Source organism: Vidua chalybeata, chromosome 25 (genome assembly GCF_026979565.1).
Source record: "Vidua chalybeata isolate OUT-0048 chromosome 25, bVidCha1 merged haplotype, whole genome shotgun sequence".
NCBI lineage: Eukaryota > Metazoa > Chordata > Aves > Passeriformes > Viduidae > Vidua > Vidua chalybeata.
This window is the reverse complement of record NC_071554.1, coordinates 6717819-6742683: the sequence shown is the minus strand read 5'-3', so window position 1 is coordinate 6742683 and position 24865 is coordinate 6717819. Positions and strand designations below refer to the sequence as shown.

Here is a 24865-nt window from a genome sequence, read left to right as displayed (position 1 = left end):
GCTCAACTCAGAGAAGAAAATCCCACCCCAAGTGACTGTGGCTCCAACAGACAGGAGGGATCAACAGACAGCACGCTCAGGGATCAGTAATGGCACCATCACCATATTTCACATTTACTCATTTTTCTAATTAATCTCTCAAAACCACTGCACTGTTGCAATTAGCTACAAACACATCTTTGAGCAGATGCAGAAATGATCTCTTCTCAAACACAAAAGAATCCCCTTCCCAGATCAACGCAGAATCAAAGAGCTGGGAAAGCTACAATCACTTTGTGTCAGTCCAGACTCTCACCAAAAGGTAACTTGTCATCTTCAAATGGTGAAAGGGACAAGGCAGGCTTGATCTGCAGCCCAGTTTTACAGTTATTCCAGAAAACATTTGTGTTTTTCATTTATCTGCAGTCTCTAATCCAAGTGAAACAGCTGAAATACAGTAAAAGTTTAAAAGCACCCTGAACTGGGATTCCAAATGACCCAGTGCAGGACTGCAGGACTGGACCTTCCTTTTAAGCTCCCTCTGGAAGGACCAACAGCCCTGGGCTCTGAAGAGCTCCCTGGGAGCTGCACATTTAACTGGGGTGCAGAGGCAGCCTCGCCAAGGCTGAACTCAGCCTCTGGCACTGCCGTGTGACTGACACAAGCCCAGCCTCCCTCCTGGCACTCCCCAGCGTGCCCACACCACTGCCCGAGCCAGCAGACTCACGGCTTCCCACAGGGACAGGCTGGGAGGGCTCTGGGCAGTCCCAGGGCTCTGGGCAGTCCCACAGCACACGCGACAGGCAGCAGGCTGTCCCTCTGCAGCCCTCCTTGGAAGCTGCCTGACAGCCTCTGGTCCAGAGCAGAGCAGATCCAAACAGCTGCTGCTTGTCTGTGAGAGTCAACCAGCATTTTTTACACCCTGGTTTGGGATGAGACGCCCAGGGCAAACGCCTGCTTCCCTGGCCTACTTGTACCAGAACAACTCAGAAATACAAGTGCTAGCTTCAGGGTGGTCTCCAGTCCCACCTCCACCGAGCTGGCAATCCTGTGACTGCCAGAAATCCTGTCATGTTGCCCGAGAAAAACAGCAAGAGAGTGAAAAAAACTGCCAACCTCTCTGAACAGCTTCTGGGGAGCAGCTGGCATCTGTTCCTCTTCCAAGTAGGAAGACCAGTTCCATACCTTCTTCTTTCCAGGAAGCACTAATTAATCAAAAACAACGAGAAAATGAATGCTTCTCTCTGCTGCCTCCTGCTCTGCTTCTCCTCATCTCTTCTCCTCCTCCTCCCACATTTGCTGTGGCACCCCAGAAGAGGCAGTGTTACTCAACTTTTGAGGAAAGGTTTTGCTTTCCTTCTTTGCTTTTGCTTGCTTTTGGAAATTCCAGCAATAGGAAAACTGTGCTCATTCCCCAGGAAATGAAAATTTATTGTATCACAGGTCAAATGAACTGTGGCACCTGGACTGCTGGCAAGCTGCTCAACGAAAGGTGCCAAGGGAAAGACTGGACAAGACAGAATAACTTAAAATTGCTGGAATTAATTCGTCCTCCTGACATTTCACAGAGGAATAAGGGGTTAAATATAAACTAACAGGCATCACAGAGAGGCATAGAATTGCAGCTAAAATAAGCCTAAAATAAAATAAATTAAAAACCAAGTGATTTTTTGCTAAGTTCACAATATTTTTTATATACACATATATATTTATAACCTCCTAATAACACAATGCATCTACTAGAGAGGCAGCTCCCAGATGATGAAAACAACTTGAATTCATTCTGGTAGAACCACAGTCATACATACAGAAAATTACATTCTAAATGTATATTAAAACTCTCCCCCCAGTTACATATTGACTGATTTAAGTTATATAATACATTTAACTCATAGTCTACAATCAATCACGTTGTTTACAATTTATTTTTTACTTAGCACTGTAGGCTGTGGCTGAAGCTCTCCAAAGTCAATGAAAAAAAGATTCTTATTGTCTTCAGTGAGCTCTGGATGAAGCTGACTCCTTCCAGATCCTTACCCTGTGTCCATCATGCAGGCAAATCCAGGATATTCCTGCTAATACACCTCCAAAGCTGACTGTGGTAAGAGGGTTATGTACCTAATAAGCTGTTCTGAATGTGAAATGAGCTCTCCTGTCCTTTATTCTTCTGTTTATTATTATTAACTTTATAATAGCTACTAAAAAATATATCTATAAACATTAAAGAAAAGAGACTATGAGCTTAGCTCACCTTGTTTTATTGGTTTAGTGTTTCTGCGGCTTTTCATATTATTTGATTTATTCTTCTCCTAGACACAGATATGTTAAAAAGAAGTTTAGCAAGGTTGTTTTTCCCTCCCTCTGATCATCTCACAATGCAGGTAACAACATGGAAGTAACAGGTAACTAAAAGGAGTACTAGCCAGCATTGCTGTCTCTTGAACAACCCTGAAAGAACATCAGGAGGGAATGTTACACAGATAACAGTGATCTTGGTATCCCAAAGTGCTTTACAAGTTATTTAATATATGCTACTGAAGTTCATTTAAATGTGGCTGTTAAAGACAAGCACAGGACCAAAATCTCCATTACAATACAGAGGATTTGCCTTTCTGCAATGCAGGATTTGCTGCTCACATCAGCAGCCTTACTGGAACACTCTTTTTCCCTTCCCTTTCTTACATCCATCTACGCCAGGGAATGGATACAGGGGGAAAAAGGAATTTATGAAGCCCTGAAGGAAGCAGAACCTTCAAGTAACTCCTGTCATAGATAAGTACCCCAGACAATGTGGTCTCTCTGTGTCATACTCCATGCATTCCCGTTTCTTCTGTGTGTTTGCAAACTCGGGCTTGATTCCTCCCAGGCTGTCATTTCTCAGAGCCAAACCAAAACCAGGCAAAATGTGCCATGCAAAGCTGCCTGCCAAACATTCCCAGAAGGGACGGGGGGCAGTTTCTAATGAGAACGAGGAGAAGGGGGAAGAGAGAGACTGCAAGGACTTCTGAAAACATCCATCCCTTAAAACATCTCACCCACATCCCAGAGAAAAGCTGAGCAAGACGCTGAGTTAAACTGCCCATGACAGCAGAGGCTGCAGCTTTACTGCCCCTGTTCTGCCATACAGAGCCCTGTGTTATGTGAATAAACATCAAATGGCTCAGAGAGGTACTGATGGGCAGGAGCAGAGCACAGGGCCCCAGGAGGGAGTTAGGGGCTGCAGGAAACCGAAGGAAAGATCAGCTCAGGATTGAGGTACTGCTGTTTATGCACCACTAATACAGGTTTCTAGTAGTGCAGTGAGAGTATGTCCAAGTATGTAATAAAATCCAAACAAACCCTGTGGTTTGACACTGATCTTCAATATCTCACAACAGTATTTGAGTGTAGTTATTCTGGAGACATGTGGTGTTATTACTGTGAACTCCCGACTTTCACTTCACCTGAGCTATTCATTCACCCCTGTGACTCCTCAGAACAGTTATTATTCCCATCACTGATGTAAATCAGGATCAGACCCAGACCATTCCCCAGGTACAGAACAAGCTCCCTCAGCCCAGTTGGCACTGCACAAGGAGCCCTGAGCCAACTGCCCCTGCTTTTCACAGCTCTCATTAAAGGAAGTGCATGCAGCCTCATTTACCTCATCCTCATATGCATTTTCCTCCTCATCCTCTGAATCCAGAGGCAATCTTCTCTTCCTCCGGAGACGTCTGACAGGTCTGCCAGCCTCAGTCACCTGACAGCCACTGCTGGTAGTAAGATTTCCATTATTTGCTGTCTCTGCAATCATCTGGAATGTCTTTGACATCATTAAACATCCAAAATTAAGAGCAATATAAAATTAAAACATAATTCCTGCACTGTTTCCAGTGTCTCTGAATCTCTTGGAATGAGGAGGCCTGGGCTGAGGACCTGAAGAAATGAAAGGTGTCTGAAGGATTTCCTGGATATAGAACTGTAACAATTGGTCTGACAGGATCACTTTACTCACAGTAACACCATGCTCCCTTTAAATGTTTTCAAACAAAAGATGGGAAAAATCTGGGATTTCTGTACCTCTCCCTGTGCTGCTGGGAGCCTGTTTGAGTACAAATCTTTCCATTCTCAAAGTAATCCATTTGCCCACAGGTTTGGGAATCAGAGCAGGGCACAGCTTGTCTTGGCACTGCAGAAGTAAAGAAAAAGACAACTATCAAATTAAAATGTTAAAACACCTTTCAGGCAATGAGTTCTGTCAAAGTCCTTTACAAACTTTCATTACTTGACACTCAGTATCCCATTGTGAGGGAAGTAACTATCATCTGTGTTCTGCCACACTACCTCAGTAGAGAAAACCCCCTTTTATTGGTAATGTTTTAATTTTGGAGCACTGGTCTCCAATAGTACTCTCAGGCACATCTTGGTTGACTTGATGATCTTAAAGGTCTTTTCAAATGTTAATGACTCCTTGACACTACCTGTGAGGGAGCTCTGCTGAAACAGTGAGTAATTTAATCAAAGGAAACTGGTGATTTACAAAGTAAGTGATGCTGAACAGCCTGAAGGGCTGACCCCGGGGAAGAATGACCCACGTCGCAGCAGTTTGTGGAGAACTGCTGCCCATGGGAAGGACTCACTTTGAGAAGTTCATGAAAAATTGTCTCCCACGAGAGGAATTCCCTGCTGGAGCAGGGAAGGACTCTGACTCCTCTCTGAGCAGCAACAGAAACAACCTTGTGATGAACTGACCATAACCCCCATTCCTATCTCCGTGTGCCACTAAGGGGAGGAGGGAGAGCTGGGAAGGAGAGAGGGCTTTGACACTCATCCCTGCTCCAGCACAGCCTTGCACACACACAGCCTGTCCTGCTAAGGACATCACAGGAAATCCAGGTGCAGAACTAGAAAACCCATCCACACACATACAGGGCAGCTTTGGAAAAAGCATGATATGTGGCAGACTTCAGAGATTTAAGCTTTGGAGCTTAAAACACAGGGCATGCAGGAACACTTTACTGGTCCAGATAAAATTATTAAAGTCTGTTAAATAGTGTCACTGTGCATCTTTTATTACTCCTGACCTGCAAATGCAACCAAGCATAAAAAAATTAAACTAGAAAACCATCTTTCTGATGAGCAAATAGCTGCAAAGATTACCCATTCCTTGATCATCTTTACTGCGTGCATTATGGAGCTACTGAACTCCAGAAAGAAAGAGGCAAGTCAAAGGTGGTTGCATTTGCAAGCTCTGCTCCAAAGCTTTTATTCCAAGCACTTCATTAGTCTGAGATCTTTTCTCAGCCATCTGCACTTCATTGAAACCTCAGTCTGAAAGCATTTGCTTCACTCTGAAACAGGGCTCCTTTGTTGAGTGGAGAAGCCCCCTCCATCTTCTACTCCTATGTGCTTTCTGGCCTCAGGATCCTGCCTCCAGCACCCTATCAAAGCTTCATCCCAAATGTTCTTCCCTCTCTTTATCTAAAGCTTGTATTTCTTAAAGCTTCAAAGATGCTGGACTTGCTTCTGAAAAGCTCACGTCCTTCTCTCCACCCCCAAGGAGACAGAGCATCACTTCATTTCAACACAAAGAGAAATGTCCCATTCTGAAGAAATGATAATTCTAAGTGGACTCAGCTTCCTGCAGGATTCCATCCAGTTCACCTCCCTCAAACACTTCAGGAGCAGCACCATCCCGGGGCAGATTCCAGGGGCTGAGGCTGGTGGCACAGCTCAGTGCCATGGCAGAAGGACAGTGGAAGGAGATCTCCAAGCTGCACATGCTGTTCCAGACAGAGTTCCTGTGCCCAGGAGCGGGGAAGGTGCCCGTGGCACTGCAGGAGCAGAGGTCTCCAAGGCAGTGATGCCCCTGCACATGAATGAACAGCTCTGCTTCTGCCCAAACCGGTGCAGACAGAGGCTGGGGCTGCCTCCTGCCAAAATCTCACAGTGCACCTGTGGCCAGGTGAGCTGGGGAAGCCCAGCCCCAATCCCAGAACACATAGATTTGTATTAGAAACACAACGAGCGTCTTTACTAACAGTCTCTGATCTGAGGGTGAGGCCTGGCTGATCACGGGGAAACCTCCAGTTTCATCCCACAGCTCTATCCCTCCTTCCTAAGTTCTGGAAATGCAGAATTTACTATCAGGACTGCATCTTCCTTTACACAACAGAGCTCAGTAAAGCAGGTTTGCTAATATGAAATCCACACAAACCCTCCAGAAATAATCTGTCCTTCCAGAGATGTTCTTGAATGGTATTAAGGAAAAATGCATTTTGTGCATGTAAGAATTGGAATACAGGAGGAAGAGAGAGGAGGAAAAAGGATTAAATGGGAAAAAAAATACATATTTGGCATCTTAAGGACAGCTCTCTGGGCAGCCACTTATTGTGTTCCAGCTGAACATTCCAACCAGACACATTAACCAGGGTACTGAGGGCTCTTACACTTGATCATCTAATATAAAACAACACATTATTATTTGGTGTCTTTCAGTCTAATAAATAACGTGGTGATTTGTTGATTCTCTGCTATTAGGAGGAATCAATAAAAGTGAAGCTGTTTCTGCAATGGAATGTTACTGCCGGGTAAGGAGCAGAAGCATAATGACTTGGATTGAACACAGGGCAAAAGTTACACCACTGCAAAATAACCCAAAGGAGTCAATGGACCAATTCCATGTTTTATGGGAGTGTACACCGCTGATCTCAGAACACTCCAAGCATGAAGGTTTATCCACATCTGTTGGCAGAATTGTTTCCTCATAGCTACTGCTCAAAGGGAGGAGGAGGAAGAAAAGGAAGATTATGAACACAGGTCAAATGTCAGGGGCCTGATTCTGAATGCCTGATGCGGTAACAACAACCTGATTTTTCAGAGCTCTCAAGTTCCTTCAGCTCAAATTTATTTCACTTGAAATTGATCTTTTTCTCCCCAAGACTCAGAACTTGCAGCCTTGAAGGCAATTCTGTGTATTTGTTTTCAGCACAAAGGAACAGAACAGCTGAATACCTTAATTTGCAAATGTCAACAGCCCTCCCCCTCCTCTAACACAGAATGTTGTTATCCCCCTCCTCTATGTTTGTGGCCATCAGACCTTGGTTCTGATTCGTGAGAGCCCTGTTTGCCCCTGAACTCCATTCCTGACCTGAAGCCTTCCAGGTGCTCAACTTTCTACCTACACGTTCAGCGTGAGCCTAATTCAGCCAAAGGCAAACCCACGGGCCTGATGCAGGACAACACAGGACACTTCAGCATTCCTGCAGCTCCAATTCCAGCACCACCACGGCTCTTTGATTATTTTAACTGGGCCAAAAGCAGGACAGACGTTTGCAAATGGCAATAGCAATTAAGTCTGGGTAGCACAGGATAACCTCTGTAGGAGCTCCCCAGCTTCCACTGGCTTATTGGAGCTGCAGGTGCAGAACATCTGCGGCCAGTGTCCACATTGAGGGTCACAGAACACATCCACATCCCACAGCTGCAGGGAGAGGCAGGAATTGGACTAAATGAGCCTTGCACAGGGTGCTATTGAATACATTAATATTTGATATAGCCTTGTACATCTATAAACGTTTGTTTGTAGCAAATATTTGGTTGCCAGTTTCAACAAGGGCAAGCCCATCCCTTTTTAGATTTTATTCTTTGCTTTCAGGCTTTAAAAATAAAGAAGCTCAAGCACCAAGATTATTTACAAAGCTCCCTCTGGGAGAAGGAGTTTGGAAGTTACTTGGACAGAAGTAATTAACTTGGAGATTTTACTTCAAATTGGGCCAGGAAAATTGTTAAAAATCACAATGTAGAAAATAATCTTGAACTTAAGCAGAGAAGACCTAATAAAATATTTGGTCTTTCTCATCTCTGCATTTTATAAATCCAGTAAAACCCACAGAAAAATATAATAAAGAAATTGCTTTTCTTATAATGCTCCCTTATCAGTAAAATCTGCAATAAAATCAAGACAACCCAATAAAAGGAAGCAAATGGGGCAATTAAAAAGAGAGCAGAAACTAACATGAAACATTTTGAAGAACCATAGTCAGGCCCAAAGATTCCTCATTTGTCCCAGTTTTTGATTTCTATTCATATTTAGCATTTTAAGTCTCAGAAACATTAAGGCAAAAGAAGATACTGCAAAACTGAGATGAGTCATTCAGTTCCAAGTTGCAGATTCAGATTTATGAAATGATAAATGATTGCCAGGCTGGCAGAGATAATGAAGCCTAATTAATATGCTTCCACCCAGACCTCTATGCTTTGTCTTTAGATAGGGAATCCACAGGAAGAGGTCAGAAATACTCAGGTTTTGATCCCATTTCTGTGCCTGAACCACTGCAGGCTTGGGAAACCACCTCAGCTTTGGCTTTTAACATCCATCTTGCCTTTGTTAGGAGATGAAAAATTTAAAAAACAGGAAGAAAAAAGGGTAAAGGTTCACTCCAAGTGAGTGTAAAGGCTAAATGGGTGGATAGGGGTTCACTACACTTCTATAAGCACCATCAGTCTTGATGGGAAGAGAAACATTTCAACAGAAATCCCATTCCAGGTGCTGCCAGGATCACTTCCAATGACATGAGAATTCCAGTGTCTCTCCCTGGTGACGAATGCAATGGTGCAATAAACCCAAAGACTGTAAATCAAGTATTAACATGAAATTTGCAGCACTTCTGACTAAGCTTCCATGGACCAGGAGGCAAAATCCCATTCAAGAAGCACCTGGCATTGAGGGAACCATCTGATACTGTGCTGTTTCAGGAATAACTGATTGACAAATCACCCTTCTGCCCTGAAACAGGGCGGGAGCTGAGCAAAGCTGCTCCTCTTCTCACAGAGAAGAATTCCTTCCTAATATCTCATCTAAACCTGCCTCTGTCAGTGTGAAGCCATTCCTGCTTCCCCTGTCGCTCCAGGCCCTTGTAAATAGTCTCTCTCCAGCTTTCTTGTAGGTTCCCTTTAGGCACTGGAAAGCTGCAATTAGGTCACCTTGAAGCCTTCTCTTCTCCAGGCTGAACAATTCCGATTCTCTCAGCCTTTCAAACAGTTTAAAAGCTACAACATAAATAGGGTTGTCAAAGCAAATTCTGTGTGATTCATGAATAGAACCTCTACCTGTTTGCTTAGCTCCACCATGCATTTATCCCATCACTTTGCTGGATTCAATCCGAAATTAAAAAACCAAAACAAAACAAACAGGAGATGAGCCAAAAGATGCTAAACCTAGCAACAGAACACCCATTCCTTGGGGGTGAAGTGTTTTACCAGTAAATTAAACCATTCTCTGGAAGAGAATCCGCCAAATTCAGCAAAGCACATCTGCCCTCTCACCTCACCTGTGGAGCACAGTGAGTGATGCTAATTAGGAGAAAGAGGGTTTGCTCAGATCTCTGATGGCTTTGGTTGCTAATTGATTCCACGTGCAGAGGTGTGCAGCTGCCAGGCTTCCTTAACAAGGACTCACTTGGTCATTTTTCCCCCAAGTCTCCAATCTGATTTTTCATCCCACTGTGTCTCCTTCTTCCCGCTCTCGTGCCCATGCAGCACAATTGGAGGGCTTGAGGAAAGGCTGAAATAGATTAAAAATTACAGAAAATATGGGACAGAGAGAACAGTGTGTGGGGAAGAAGAACTGACACTGCAACTCAGGAATCACCTTGTTATTTCACAGAGAGACTGTAAATGTCTGAGTAATCACTGCTGTGGGTCAATCTGGTTTTGATCCAGTTTATCTACATTTCCTTGATATTCAAACTGTGCAATTCTGAGAATGGGATTTATCCTCCAGAACACTTTCCTGCCAGAGGCGAGGCATGGACTGGCACACGGACACTCTGCACCTTATGGTCTGACAGTGGGATTGTTGGGGTGTCCTGTGCCAGCACTTGGACTCGATGATCTCTGTGGCTCCCTTCCAACGCGGGGTATTCCATGATTTTAAGATCTCCATCATCATCCTGAGAGAATCTGATTCCATGTGCCAGCGTCAGGCTTGCAGCACATGCAAGCACATCTCTCAAAAAACTACCAGCACTCATGGAAAAGGACAAGGGGGTTACACTGAAGCTTCATCCTCAATTCCACATCCCTCAACACCAATGGAATATGTTGTCATACCAGAAGGATCTGCACTAAATGCTTTGCATGAAGATAGAAGTGAGATAAGGCCTTCTCCTGCAGATAAACCAACACAATTTTAAGCACATTTAAAGTAAGACTGCAGACACTGCTTTAAATAAATTCACAATGCTACTTTTAAAAATCAGTGTAAAGCCTTAAAATTTCAGTAAATGAAGAATTGGTGATAAAACTGCTGACAAACAGCATGGCTGGTACAAGGAAAACACACCCTGGGTCCTGAGGAGTCAGTGGGGCAGCAGTCTGCAGAGTACATCTGGCTGTGTACCCACTCACCCTCCTGCAACTTGCTCGTTATGGCGACGTAACCCTGAAGCCAGAATAAATCACCTCTGGCCAAGACAAACGGACAACCTGCACAACCTGCCCAGCCGCTGCACCCAGCTGTCCTCAGCAGCTCAAACTGGGCTCTGATTCCACCCCAGCACTCACCGGGAATTACAATTCATTTCACACATGTTCGCCTTTAATGGGATTACTTGCAGTATAAGATGCAATCAATTTTAGGGCAAAACCAGTGCACAGAGGCCAAAAACATCCTCTGTTTTAATTGCATCTGTAATTACTTTGTAAGACTGCAATCCAGCAGACTACCCTGGGGACCCCTATTAATCACTATTACATATCTCCCATGGCCAAGCAGGAATAGTCACTCAGGAAAAGACTGTTCCCATCCTCAAAAACGTATAATCTTGAGTAGATTATAGATCATAAACTGAGGAAGCAAAACGCTGATTAGACCACACCAGACTACTCTTAATTGCTGTGTAGGGAAGGAAAGTTTGAAGCACCAAGTCCCTGTTTTCCCTCCTTTTTACATCTGTTTTACTGTACAATAAAACATGGACCAGAAAGGTCTTTTACAATTTGGTACAAAATATCAGAGCTCTTTATCTCTTAATCCCAGTTACAGGCTATTTTTTAAAATTTATCTAGGCAGTAATTGAATAAATTAAATGTTTTCATAGTATAAATCTAATCCGATTCCTTGCGGCACCAGGAGCCCATAAAAGTGTCCTAATCCCTTTCTCCTGACACCAAACATCACTCGGACTGTCCCACACCGATCCCTACCCGCAGCCGATCGATACTTTTGAATGATTATATTTATCCCTCTATTTATTCAGCGCAGACCTCCCCTCCCAAACTCCCCATTCCATTAGTTCTGCACTTTGAATTTGCTGCCAAAAACTTTGATGGTTTTTTGTTTGTTCCGTCATGTAAAATGTCTGTTTCCAAACTTAAATCCTTCTGGTTTTGGGGAGGTCTCCAAGAATTGTTTCTACTGGATTTATATGTTTGTTAATATTTCTGAGTTGTCACAGTCCCGAGGAGTTTCACCGGAGCGGCGCCCAGGAGGGATAACCCCGATTTTCTCCTCAACTTCTTGGGTCAAAATTGGGCAACCACCACCCCAGAAACTGTAAATGCTTTATGACCGTGCAAAAAACAAAAACAAAAAAAACTTAAGCCCGCGTTCTGCCGCCGTGCGTCGGCGGCTTTGCGGTGGTTTTGCCCCTCCTGGGGGTTTAAACGCACTTTCCGCGCCGCGGGCCCGGCCCGGCGCCGCCATTTGCGCTCCCGGCCCCCCACCCGCCCAAGATGGCGGCGGCGCCCCCGCCCGGCCCCGACCCCCGCCCCTCACTCACCGGCCCGGCCCGGCCCGGCCCGGCCCGGCCCGGCCCCGCCGCCGCTCCGGGGCCTCCCGACGGAGCCCAGGCAGCGCTGCGAGCCCCGCGGGCCCCGGGCGCATGCGCGGCCCCGGCCCGGGAGAGGCGGCGCTGGCAGGGGATGGGGACCGGGAGCGGGGCGGTACGGGGTGTGGGGTACGGGGTGTGGGGTACGGGGTGTGGGTACTGGATGTGGGGTACGGGATGTGGGGTACGGGGTGTGGGGTACGGGGTGTGGGTACTGGATGTGGGGTACGGGGTGTGGGGTACGGGGTGTGGGGTACGGGGTGTGGGGTACGGGGTGTGGGTACTGGATGTGGGGTACGGGGTGTGGGGTACGGGGTGTGGGGTACTGGTGTGGGGTACTGGATGTGGGGTACGGGGTGTGGGGTACGGGGTGTGGGTACTGGATGTGGGGTACTGCATGTGGGGTACGGGGTGTGGGGTACAGGGTGTGGGGTACGGGATGTGGGTACGGGATGTGGGGTACGGGGTGTGGGGTACTGGATGTGGGGTACGGGGTGTGGGGTACGGGGTGTGGGTACTGGATGTGGGGTACTGCATGTGGGGTACGGGGTGTGGGGTACGGGATGTGGGTACGGGATGTGGATATGGGATGTGGGGTACGGGGTGTGGGGTACTGGATGTGGGGTACGGGGTGTGGGGTACGGGATGTGGGGTACGGGGTGTGGGTACTGGATGTGGGGTACTGGTGTGGGGTACGGGGTGTGGGTACGGGGTGTGGGGTACGGGGTGTGGGGTACGGGGTGTGGGTACTGGATGTGGGGTACTGGTGTGGGGTACGGGGTGTGGGGTACGGGGTGTGGGGTACTGCATGTGGGGTACGGGGTGTGGGGTACGGGATGTGGGTACGGGGTGTGGGGTACGGGGTGTGGGGTACGGGGTGTGGGGTACTGGTGTGGGGTACGGGGTGTGGGGTACTGGTGTGGGGTACTGGATGTGGGGTACGGGGTGTGGGGTACTGGATGTGGGGTACAGGGTGTGGGGTACGGGATATGGGGTGCTGGATATGGGGTACGGGATATGGGGTGCTAGGTATGGGGTACTGGATACGGGGTACTATGTATGGGGTTCTGGTGTACTGGGATATGGGGAACTGGATGTGTGGTACTGGGACAGGGGGCACTGGGTATGGGGTACGGGGAGGACCTAGGACAGAGCTGGGCACGGGGACGGGGATGCACTGGGGTAGGGATGGCACTGGAATGGGCTGGTACTGGGACGTGGAAGTGTGGGATGGGAATGAACTGGGATAGGGCTGGCACTGAGGCATGAACCGGCACTGGGACAGGCAGACGCGGGGCTCTGGGGGCACTGGGAGGGGGCACGTGGCCGTGAGGGGCACAGCCCCGCTCCCTGAGCCGGCCGGGTGAAGCCTGGGCACGGCCGTGGGCGCTGGGCACGTTCGTGGCTGAGAGGGGATTTGGGAAGGGGAGGTTTGCCCCGGGGAGCTGTGAATCGCCACTGCTGCCGGCACCCGGCAAATCCTGACCGCCGCATCCCGTTGCCTCCCACGCCCAGGAGTAACAGAGGATATTGTCTCATCTTCTCTGCATTTGTAAAACGTGTTTGTCTTCTCATCTGGGACCGTTATTTTCCTTTGTATTTGAATTTTGGAGCAATAAAAGAGGTGGGGGTAGGATTTTTTAATGACAAGTCGGGGGTTTCCGCCAAGAGCGCAAGCAGGCCCCAAGCTGTGACAGCTTAAATGGAATGGGATTTCAGGAGAATAATAAATGAGATTTGCAATGGCTCATTTGAAACACACATCATAATATTCTTCATCCCTTGAGTGAGGCACATAAAGTACCCTTTAGAATCTTTAAATTTAGTCAGAAAACAAATACATTTCTTACCTCATCTGTGCCAGCAAGTTCCAGCTAAAATGCAAATCCTGCAGATGCTTGCAGCCAGTGTTGAAGCATTCAGTGGGTCCAGGTTTACAGGGCTGTTGGAGCCACAAAACTTTACAAGTAATTGAACTATCCATATTTATTTAGACGCTTAATTTGATTTTAATTGTTGTAAGTTTTGTTGAGACATCCCTAGTTTGGGGCTTCTTGCCCTTTTATCTTGCTGCTCTACTGACAGTTTTGCCAGAACCTGCCCCGTGCCCACCACATGCATTCCTGCCTTCCCTCCTCAGAGCTCACCTCCAAGGTGCCCGATAAGACAGTTACCCCAACCCTAAATCAGATTTGGGTCTGATGTTCAGTGCATTTTGGGTAGGTACTTCCGGCATAAAGCTGAGTCCTCACTTTGTGTATAATTACTCTCACAGAAATGTTACTTGGGAATATTGTGGAATTACTGCAATAGACATTCCACTAATCTTTCTGGCTATGCAATATAATTATTAGTTTTAATATTTTATATTATTACCATTGCCCTGGTTTCACACCTGCTGCCAGGCCAATCTCTGCAGTTTCAGGAGATCAAGACTGCAGGGACTCCAAGCTGGGAAAGATAAAGTGCTCACACCAGGGAGCCACATGAGCTGGAGGTTTTGATGCAAACCCTATACTTTAATGCAAAATTAATGGGTGAGACTCACTCAGTGACGTTTGTGAGACAGAAATGAACATTAAATGATGCAGCAGCGCCCAGCTGAGGCGTGCGCCTGGCCCTGCCCATGGGATCACTGTTCTGGGGGCACTCCCAATGCTTGCCGCTAATTGTCAGCAGTTAAGATGTCTCAGAATGCCTGGGAATTCCTGCTCTGACACTCCAGCCCACACATGTGGCGGCTGGGGGGGATGAGCCCACCCCAAGGGCTGTCCCTGCAGTAGAGCACAGGTGCTCCTGCAGTGGGTGGTGTGTCCAAACCCTGCACTGCACACCCAGGGAGTGCCATCGCTCCAGGTGCTCGCACAGGAAGGAGTTTGGGCTTTCCCTCTTCTTACTGCACGAAGTGACAACCTCCACCTCAGACCTCAGTTTCCCACATACCTCCCTCCAAAGGCCTGTCCTCAGGTATTTAAGGAATAGATGCTTCTCCCAAAGGGCTCACTAAAACCCACCTTGGTCATTTGGAACAGAGTTGCCAGACAGCAGAAACTGTAGTCACTTTTTAGTCTTTACCTAGACTGTATCATTTGCAGATTTTTTAAAAAATATTTTTCAGTTAATTATTCCTTACTAGCAAACGTCTTGCCTTGGCTGGTTTGCTTCTGTATTACGATTAAGCAGCAAAAAGGATTTAAAATGTCATTTTGAGAGTATAAGATGTTAAAGCACTAAATATATATAGCTGGAAAAGGCATTTCCTCCTGAAGATACCACTTCCACAGAGATTTCTCATGCTGCCGTGGTAATATGACATTTGATAAAGTCTGAGCCACTTGCTGAGCCCTGACCCCTCTCAAAGTGTGGGGAGATATTTTGTGTTGCAAGCAACTCTGATGATCTATTACCCCTTCATCTTTTTAATATGGCAGGACAAGTTCCAAATGATCAAATTATATGGAATTACTGCACCTATGAAGTGACTGTCACTGGAGAGCCGCTGCCATCAGTTGTGAGCAGTTTGGAATTGGCTAAAGGACAGTATTAGGGGAAGCTGTAACTAACCTTTTTATTCCAGACCAAGAACTCATAAAATACATTTTGCCTTCTATTTTTCAGAATGTTGCTTGCAGACAGAACAGGTGCTGGGGATGTCACTTCTTCATTCAAAACTGATTGTGCAGGAGAAGGGCTTGTGGGAAGTTCAGTCTGAGCAATTTGCAAATGGCTCAAGTCTAAATTTGGGATATTATTCAGGAGCACCTACACACCTACAAAACGCCTGCCCTCCCATCTCCCCAGATCCCCAGGGATGCTGGGGACATATCACAGAACTGCCGCCACCACCCCCTGTGCTTCCAAGCCCAGAAGCACATCCTGAGCTTTTTCTTTTATGAAGACTCTTCCCAATCACATGGGTTTTAGTAGGAGGAAAAACTCCTGGAAAAATATGCTGGAGAAATAAGTTCTTTATCTGGACTGTATTCAAGTGTTGTGCCTACACTGAATGTGAAGTGACTTTCTGAATTAGGAACCTTTTCTCTGTGAGTGACTCTCTACAAATTCAAGATTACCTTGATCAATAGAAAATGCTGACAATCACAACACAGCACCACATAACCAAATGTCATCAAGCAAAAATAGTCTTTATTCAAATTTCATGGAAACGGGGATCACTGTACTTTGCAAGACAGGGAAAAATAAAATAAAAAAATTTAATATAAAACAAGGATATTGTCACAATACCAGAATATGGAACTATAGTTCTTTTCCCTATAGATTACTGCAAATACCTCTATTTTTTTTTTCCTTTTGACTGTGCTATTCACAACTTTGTAAGTCCAAAAAATATGGAACAAAAGTAGTATGAAACTTAAGACTTAGCACTTCCACTACATGGCAGACATCAAAGGGCATCAATCGAGGGCAAAGTCTGTTGAACCCATCATACCTACCTATCAGTCACCACTGCAATCCCATAAACCCACCAGGGTGCAGTGCTCATTCCCTGCAAGGCTCTCATTGGAAAACAGGGCAATCTGGGGGCTTGAGGAAGAGCTGCGTGTAAAGAGAACCTTTCTATTGGATAGAAAATGAGCGGAGCAGCCTCACACCAGAGAGCACGGCAGGGACAGAGCGCTGCAGTTAATGACAGACAGACCATCAGGTTGTTAAAAATACACAGCATCAACAGGGTTTCTACTTCAATCACTTGGTTACAGCTACTAAACATGTACAAAAGACTTTTCCAACCATTCCAAGTGGGGTTGCAGCAAGGTTAGGATCTGGAGCGGGACCTTGACCGCGACCGGGAGTGTGACCGAGAGGCAGATCTAGACCTGGACTTGGACCGGGACCTTGGCTTTGAAACAGATTTAGACCTGGAACGAGAATCTGATTTGATATTTGGTTTGAACTTGGAAATGGACCTAGACCTGGAGCGGGACACCGCATCCTCCCCCTCGCCTTTTGCCTCTTTCTTGTCTGACTCGGATTTGAGCTGCTCCTTTTCTTTGGAGCCTGACCTGGACCGCTCGTGGCTATCCTTCCTTCTCTTCTTGCTGCTGCCTTTGCTATCTCGCTTGCTGCGCCTCTTGCTTTTCTCACTCTTGCTGTGGCTCCGGCTTCTACTTCTGCTGTCATCCCTGCTCCTTTTCCTACTTTTCCTTTTATCCTTGCTGTGGCTCCTGCTCCTACTCTCATCCCTGCTTTTGCTCCTGCTTCTACCCTTGCTAATGCTCTTCTCCCTGTCTTTGCTTCTACTCTTCTCCTTGCTTCTGCTCCTCACGCTCTCCCTCGCCTCTCCCCTCTCCTTACTCCCACTCCTGCTCCTGCTCTTTTCCTTGCTGTGGCTCCTGCTCTTGGCTTTCTCATCGCTGTTATGGAGAATGCCCTCAGATTTATCCTTGCTTTTGTTTCGGGATTTCTCTGCACTCCTGCTTCGGCTCCTACTTTTATCCTCTTTACTTGGAGTCCTGCTTTTCTCCTTCTGGCCTCTGCTACGGCTCTTGCTTCGACTACGGCTCTTGCTTCTGGAACGGGACACAGACCTGGAAGTGCAAAAGCAACAGACAGCTCTGCTTTAGTGCAGCAAGGGTTTGAGCAGAGAATGGGAGGGCAAGAAAAACAAAGTGTTCCCACTGCAAATTTAACATGATGCTTCTCATTGAAGTGGGAGCCCCCATTTGTCCCAAGACGAAGACATACCTGGATCTGGATCTGCTCTTGGAGCGGCTGCTGCTGGCACTGCGGCTCCTGCTCTTATGGGAGTGTCTGCTTCGAGAGCGAGACCTGCAACACAAGGAACCACCTTCACGTTAGCACGTGTCCATGGGGAGCTCGTGACCCCTGTGGGCAGAACCCCACGGCGCTGAAGCACCTTTAAGCAGCCAAATGTTCAGAGTTACACGAGTGCCCTCTCCCCACCTCTCATCCCTGCTGCCAGGTCTGCCTGTGAGCAGGGTGCTAATCTGGAAGAAAAGATGCCAGTTTATTAAAAGGATAATCGCTTTCCCAATCAAATCACAGTTTGAATATGGTGAGACACAGGCATAAAGCTTTGATTTCAGATTTTGATTTCATAAGAAAGTTATTCTAGGAACAGTAAAGATTTGCCTGAGTTTTCTTGCAATGAGTTCTACTCCAGAATGGAAAGGGGAGAACGCTTGGTGCTGCTGAAGCAGCTCTTGGTCAGTCAAGGAAAGCAACAGATCTCTGAGAAACAGGGAACAGGTGGAGGTTTCCAAGCTGAGAAAGAACTGTTAGTCCTGGTGCTTGGAACAGAACAGTGTTCAGAGCTGAAGCGTTAGAAGCACCTTCTGTTTCATTCCATGAGCATGGCTCCACTGGCCACGCAGCTGCTCCCACAAGGAACAAGGGCTGAGTTATCAGGGAAGAGCAGTGACAGGTGTTCAGGGAGCAGGTCCACACATCCACCAAGGGAGACACCTTAGAACACAGCCCTCATTTGCCCTGGATACTAATACATGCTCAAAAAACTAGATCTGTTGAGAACTCCAAACATTTCCAGAGTGTTCTGGAACCCAAAAGTCTCAATCCCCTCTAGGTTCATTAACTGCAGCCTGAGATACGTTACAGACATACCTTGAATGGCTTCGGCTTCTGGAGTAAGAGCGGCGCCGTCTCGATCCAGGTCTGTCTTCCATTAATCTAATCTTTCTGCCATTTACTTCTGTCCCGTCCAGCTTTTCAAGGGCTCTTTTCATGTCAGAATAGGATTTGAACTCAATCACACCTTCATTTTTCCTTCCTTTGTGTGCATCTGCATATGTCACTTCCCCTGCCTGACGCATATAATCCTGGGGGAAGAGGACAGAATCACCATTGCCTTGAATCCAGAGCCAGGCTTCCAGCTGACCCTGCTCACTTCTGACACGATGCTCCTTGAGCATCTCCTATTCACAGGGATGTCAGCAAGCATTTGACCCAAAGAGCATCTGTACTGCCAAATAACACACTATGACTTCACAGAGTCGGTGTGATTAGAACCAGGTTGATAGTTTTGAGCCAAATTATAACTTAAGGTCTCCCACTTCAAGTCTTAGATCAAATATGCTCTGGGCTCTTAAATTTCAAATTACAGAAGTGGTTAAAGAATTAAAATGCTTGCCCTCCAAATCATGTTTTCAGAAATAATTAGGAAAGATCATAAAGGTTGAATATGAAGAGGTGAGAAGCCCACAGAGAAGCAGACCTCCCTTCATCCTCCACCTTGTCAACATAGCTCATTCTCCTGGAAAAAAGCCCTACAGAACTCCAAGCTCAATTCATTTTCCCACTTCATGCTTCCTGGCTTCTCCATTTCAATTCCTAAACCCCTCTGTTTATCAGGGGTCTGTTCTGCAAGCTGCCAGGCCAGGGCATCTTTCAGCCTCTGTGGAAATTGGCTGCAGTGGGAACAGGGCACAGAGCTCTGGTTTGGTTTGTTTTCAACCCAGCTACTCCCATTTTAAGTACACTGACATGAAAGCTATTCCCAAAAAAAGCAGTAACGCATCCACTTGGAGGATTAATCATGCCATGCTCTACTTAGGATTTTAATACCAGAAGCAAAGACAAGCTACTGATAGTATGAAGCATTAACAACAAAGACACTGGAAGCATCTCCATACGTACCTGAACTAGTGTAAAATTCAATTACAGACCAGTTTCTACTACGTCAAAGTTTGTTTAGAACAAATTTTACACACCCTTAAAAGAGAACCATAAGAGAAAGTATTCCAGTAAGAACAAGTGGGTTTAACCATTGCTGCTCAGTTTGATAAGGAAGCACTAATCTTTTTGCATTCACTATTGAAATCCTGCTCCCTGAATCCACAATGTGGATAATCATGAGCCAGCATGTCACCTCCAGAGTTCTCAGAGATACCGTGGGCTCCACAGTGTCACTCAACACCTCCACTACTGAGAATCACCTGCCACTCCCTTAGACTTCAAAAATAAGTTTTTGGCAGAGATTTTTCAGGATTACTCATTCTGGAAGCACCCTTTCCCCGAAACTCTCCTTAAAACAGCTTTAGATGATGTGGAAATTCCTAACAGAGACTTTGCAGGAACAATGCTGTTGTTTCAAACAGCTGTAGCACCCTACAAGTTGATGGGTTCAATCCCAACTGACAAGGGCAAACTGCTTCATCTCTAGTGAATCCTACCCCTGGTGTGATTTGAGTCTGTTTTGACAGGGCTTAAGAGAAGATAAAACACACCTGTACGTGATGTTAGCTGGTGCTAAGGATAAAATTATTCCCCCACTGTCCAGTGCCAACAGTTCTGCAGGTGCAACTCCCAACCTCTCTTGAACGGTTTCATATATGCAAACATACTCCTGTATTAAGGTGTGTGTTACTTCCAAAATCTACTCCCCATGGAGCTGCTCAGGAGTTGGAGCAAAGCAGAGCTGCACACCACTTTGCCTTGCTGAAGATGTCTTTTACCCTTTGTGCTCTGTAACAGAGAGAGGGTAAGGAAAGGGCCCCATACCTTCAGATCCTGCCAACTGCAGCGGCTTGACAAATTTTCCACAATCAATCTGTATTCTGTACGGGTCGGGGGACCGTACTTATCTCTTCCGCTTCTTCTATAACCATATCCACCTTTAGGAGGTGACAAGCAGACAGCAGAGCTTCAGCCAGGGAAATGGAGCCTCGCTCTCCGCCCCGACGGAACCGCTCTGCCCCAGGTGCTCCCCAAGATATCACAGACCCACCCTCAAGGCTAAATCCAACCCCCTCCATGTAACACCTTACAAAGACCCAAAGCATTAAAACAGTTGTACTACAAGCTTGTAATTAAACAAGGCACAGAACTATAATTACGCTAGAATTAACATGCAATTATATTTAATATTATTTTAAAAACAGATTGAAAGAAGAAATTGAATAAAGCCAGTTGACTGATGTTACTTACACTGCTTAAAAGCTTTCTGAATATCTGACATGAATAAAGCTTTTCAGGCACCTATTTCAGATTAATCTCATCTGTCTCTAACCCTTGGGATCCTCACCACCCAGGTCTAACGGGAAAAGCTTGAGGTCGTCACATGGCTTCTTTTTTTTTTGGACAGCCAAGGGCCACAAAGGTCAAAGAGCCACTCATGGAAAGGTACCCCAAGGTCAGCAAATGGAACGGGCAGTCATCTTAGCCTCAAAGGACTCTTTCAATTAAAACATTGAGGTCTTTGTTAAATCTATGTTAAACATCACATTGCAAATAAACCATTCAAATAGTTAAACGAAATGATAATAATAAAAATGGTACAAGAAACCGTGTTTATTAATGTATCAATTAAAAGAGTTTAATACAACAAACAAATTAATAAATAATCAGATCAACAATTACATTTACAGTTACAGAACACTAGTCACAACTTTGTATTGCTTTCCTTTTATATTACTTTTATAAACGAGTAAAACAATGTTTTATTTAAAATAAGCCATGGATACAAATGCACAAGTGCTTACTGCGTCCAGAACCGTAACTGCTGTCCCGGCGTGGGCCCCGGGCATGCTCCACGATCACTCTCTCCCCACACAGATCTTTCCCATTCAGCTCATAAACAGCATCGTCGGCGTCTCGCAGATCATCGAACTCCACAAAGCCGTACCTAGGGACAGGGAGGGAAAGGGATCACTGGGAAGGAACTGAACCCGAGGCATCTGTGCTCAAAAGCAACTCGTGGGCTCCTGCAGAGCCCTGCGCATGCTGTCCTGCCGATGAGCCGCCTGAGCATACCTGAGGGTTCAAGGCTTTGAGCCTTGAAAAAACCCTAAAAAAATTAAAACCCTTCCAAAAACAGGGAGAGAAATAGGAAGGCATGAAAACACATCTGCTGATTCGCTGAATTGAGCCTAAAGTCATTCTTCACCAACAAAATGATAAATCACGTGAGAGTGTAATGGCTGAATTCATTTATGTTAGCAAGAGATTACGATTATGGCATACTCTTTGATGAAATCAAGAGTGTCATCTATCTTTTTAAAGGTAGAAGTTAAAACTCCCCCCACTAAAAGTGAGCACTACCCCACACACCAAATAAACACAGAATCACAGAACTGTTCAGATTGGAAAAGCCCTCCAAGATCAGGGAGTCTTAGAGATGGCCTTCGTCATCCCTGAAGTGCCCAAGGCCAGCCTGGATGGGGCTTGGAGCAAGCCGGGACAGTGGAAGGGGTCCCTGCCCATGGCAGGGGGTGGAGCGGGGTGGGCTTTAAGGTCCCCTCCCAGCCAAACCATGCCTCTTTGGAAAGCAAACACTGATTTAAAAGGGAGGCAGATGGAAGGATGGAAGTTTGAAGCTTTGACCTGTGTTCCTCAATCCACTGCAGAAGAACATCCCTCTGTCCTGCAGGTGTTGTATTAGGATGAAGCCTTGAATTCTTCAGAGCTGCCCAGAGTAATGCAGGCAGGTGAGTACAGGAGTAGAACTAGTTTGGTTTTTTCCTGAGAGGCATCACAAGTTTTTAGTGTGTTCATAGAGGATAAAAAGCAGGCTGAAAAGTTCAACTTTCTGGTCACTTCATACTTTCACTACACACACAGAGCTGTGACTGTCAGTGCAGCTCTGAGCAGGAAAGAGTGTGCAAACTAAGAGCACACAATTAAAAACTGCCATTTGAAATAGAGAATCCTACATGACCCACATTTCCATTTCCCCATCCTTCCCTCAAGTAATAATTGCTTTAAGCCATTGAATTTCAAGCTCAAATTACAAGTAGTGAGCCCCAGCTAAGCTTTTGGAGCTCTGTGGTATCACTTTGCATTCCACTGTCTCGCTCCAGCTTTCCAGTGTAGCTGCTGAAACACCCAGTGGGGGATTCACCAAGGAGAACCTCCAGCTTTCCAGAAACAACTGCAAGAATCTCTCCAGTCAAACATCATGCAGGAAGCTTGAATTGTTTCCAAAACAATAACAGAAATAAGCCATGGAGGAAGGCTCAGGAGAGCACAGCTCAGCCCAGGGCTTCCCAAGCACAGGCACAAAACCTGATTGCTCAAGTTCCATTTCTGACAAAGAATTCACCTTCAAACCTGTCAAAAGACTTCAGAATATAAAACTAAAAAAAAAACAAAAAAATTGACTTAAAAGCAGAAAGACAAGTCCCTTTACCACATCAGCCACATCACTCAACAGTTCCACGTCTCTCAAGAAAGTTTAGTTGGCTTCCCTCCCCCCTCGCCTCCAACATGTACAACATGTATGAAACAGAAATACTGAATTTGGGGCTTACTCAGCAACAGGAAAACTGACACCACCACCACCCCAACATTTCCAAGGATACACAGCAGGACTGGAAAACAGCAGCCTCAGATATTTCAGCTAAGCTTCAATAACACTTGAGGCTGTGTAGGTTAAAACACTGACACATGAACACTTGTTTGCTTTAATAATGGATTTTATTCATCTTATAAAACCTGTTAAAGGTCCACCTGCCAGCACAAGCAGCATTAAAACTTAATGAGCCCCTTTCACTTTAATGCTCAAGGAGTAAAGAAATTCCTCTTCTCCACTTCTGAGGTGTAATTAATACCTCACTCTCCTGGCTATATAATGATAAATCCATATTCCATTCAGCCTTCCTAAGGAAGGCTTCAAGCTGGGTTTCTTGGAAAAAGCAAAGGCACTCATGAAGCTTTGGGTGTTGGGGAAAAACCCACCAAAAATGGCAATTTGCTTTTTCTTCAAAAATCCACACTTGAATGTCTTGGCCAAGCCCTGGTGGAGCAGGATCCAAGCCCTGGAGCTGCAGTGACGGCTCAGCTGCTGGAACAGCACGGGTAAGAACACCGAGGTATGGCGGGCTTGGGGTGTTTGAGGGGGGCAGAACACAGCCCCGGACAGCCTGGGGGTCCTGGGAGCAGCTCTGCCCCCCATACCAAAACAGCGGGGTTCTTTGTGAGGACGTGTTATCCTGGGGAGCAGCCCGGCTCACCCTTGAGCGCTTGCCCTGGGGGCTCAGGGCAGAAGGCAGGGCGGGACACAGATGAGCTGGCTGCTAAGAACTGAAGTGGGACACAGCTGTCCTACCCCCCAGCTGTCACAGAAACCCAGGTGTCCTGCCTTGCAGAAAGGAGAAGCCCGCCCATCCGAGCCCTCCCCAGAGGGGGAGCCCAGGTGTCCTGCATCCACTCTCAAAAAAGGGAAGCCAACCGTCCAGCCTCCCTCAACCCGCCCAAAGCAGAGTGCAGGCATCCGCATGCCCCCAGCAATCCTGTCCCAAAAAAGGCCCAGACATCGTGTCCCCCCTTGACAAGAAGGGGAACCCAGGCATCCTGCGCCCCACCCCAAAGGGGAACCCGAGCATCCTGCTTTCCCCAAGGGGAGAGCCCAGGCGTCTTGCTACCCCCTCCCAAGGAGATCCCAGGCAACCTATCCCCCTCCCCAGAACGGGGAACCCAGGCGTCCTGTCCCCCCAGGAAAAGGGGGAACCAAGGCATCCAGTCCCCGCTCCAGCAGGGGCCCAGACGTCCTGCCCTCTCCCCCACAACCAAAAGGAGAAACCCAAACGTCCCGTCCCCCCCTAAAAAAGGAGCCAAGCAGACTGCCCTTCGCAATAAAAGCCCAGCCATCCTCTCCCCCGCAGGAGAGCCGCCCGGGCCCTCCTCCAGTGGAAGTTCAAGCGTTCTGCCCACTCCCCACAAGAGAGAACCCAACAGGCCGCCCCAGTACAGGACCAGGCTTCGCGTCTCCCCACCAAGGGGGAGCTCAAGCTTCCTGCCCCTCTCACCGCGCCCAAAGGAGGCGACCCAGCCGTCGTGCCCCCACCGCGGCCCGGAGCGCCCCGCCGGCCTCTTCCCCCGCGGCCCCTCCAAGAGCCTCAGGCGCCCGGGCCCTCCCGTCGCGGCAGCCGGGCCGAGCCCGCGCTCACCCGTTCTTGAGATCCACCTCGAGGATCTTGCCGTAGCCCTTGAAGAAGCGCTCCACGTCGCGCTCCCGGGCCTGGTAGCTGAGGCGGCCGATGTAGACCCGCGGCATCGCGGGGCCGGGGCTGCGCCCGCGGCGCGTCAGGGGCCCGGGGGCCGCGCGGCCGCCTGACGTCACGGCGGCGCGCGGGCAGCGA

At 47.1% G+C, this 24865-nt stretch overlaps 2 protein-coding genes across 9 annotated transcripts in view; both read right to left on the bottom strand.

Annotated features, from left to right (window-relative positions):
• Positions 1-11769, bottom strand: part of LOC128799825 (lethal(3)malignant brain tumor-like protein 4) — a 41342-nt gene extending 29573 nt beyond the window's left edge. For 3 of the 7 annotated variants that reach the window (XR_008434842.1, XM_053964615.1, XM_053964618.1), the window contains exons 1-6: positions 11742-11769; positions 9419-9523; positions 4039-4147; positions 3623-3731; positions 2231-2288; positions 1096-1184 (exon numbers count right to left, since the gene is read on the bottom strand). Coding sequence is in view for 6 of the 7 variants with exons in the window: in XM_053964615.1 (XP_053820590.1) it covers positions 1096-1184; positions 2231-2288; positions 3623-3731; positions 4039-4147; position 9419 (366 nt within the window). In the remaining variant the exon portion in view is untranslated. Of the gene's footprint in view, positions 1-1095; positions 1185-2230; positions 2289-3622; positions 3732-4038; positions 4148-9290; positions 9524-9610; positions 9680-11741 lie in introns of those variants that run through there. The other 4 variants (XM_053964619.1, XM_053964617.1, XM_053964616.1 and 1 more) reach the window with 4 other exon arrangements.
• A 4144-nt stretch (positions 11770-15913) lies between these two features.
• On the bottom strand, positions 15914-24846 carry SRSF4 (serine and arginine rich splicing factor 4). Of its 2 annotated transcripts, XM_053964643.1 has the most exons (6): positions 24674-24846; positions 21269-21411; positions 20289-20401; positions 18393-18607; positions 17496-17579; positions 15914-17338 (listed from the first exon to the last, which is right to left on the bottom strand). In XM_053964643.1, exons 1-6 carry the CDS (start codon positions 24778-24780, stop codon positions 16567-16569), a joined length of 1434 nt encoding a protein of 477 aa, XP_053820618.1. In that variant the 5' UTR covers positions 24781-24846; the 3' UTR covers positions 15914-16566. The 2 variants fall into 2 exon arrangements, with proteins under 2 accessions (XP_053820618.1, XP_053820619.1); XM_053964644.1 differs by lacking the exons at positions 21269-21411; positions 24674-24846 and adding an exon at positions 20715-21041.
• Between the last annotated feature and the right edge of the window lie 19 nt (positions 24847-24865).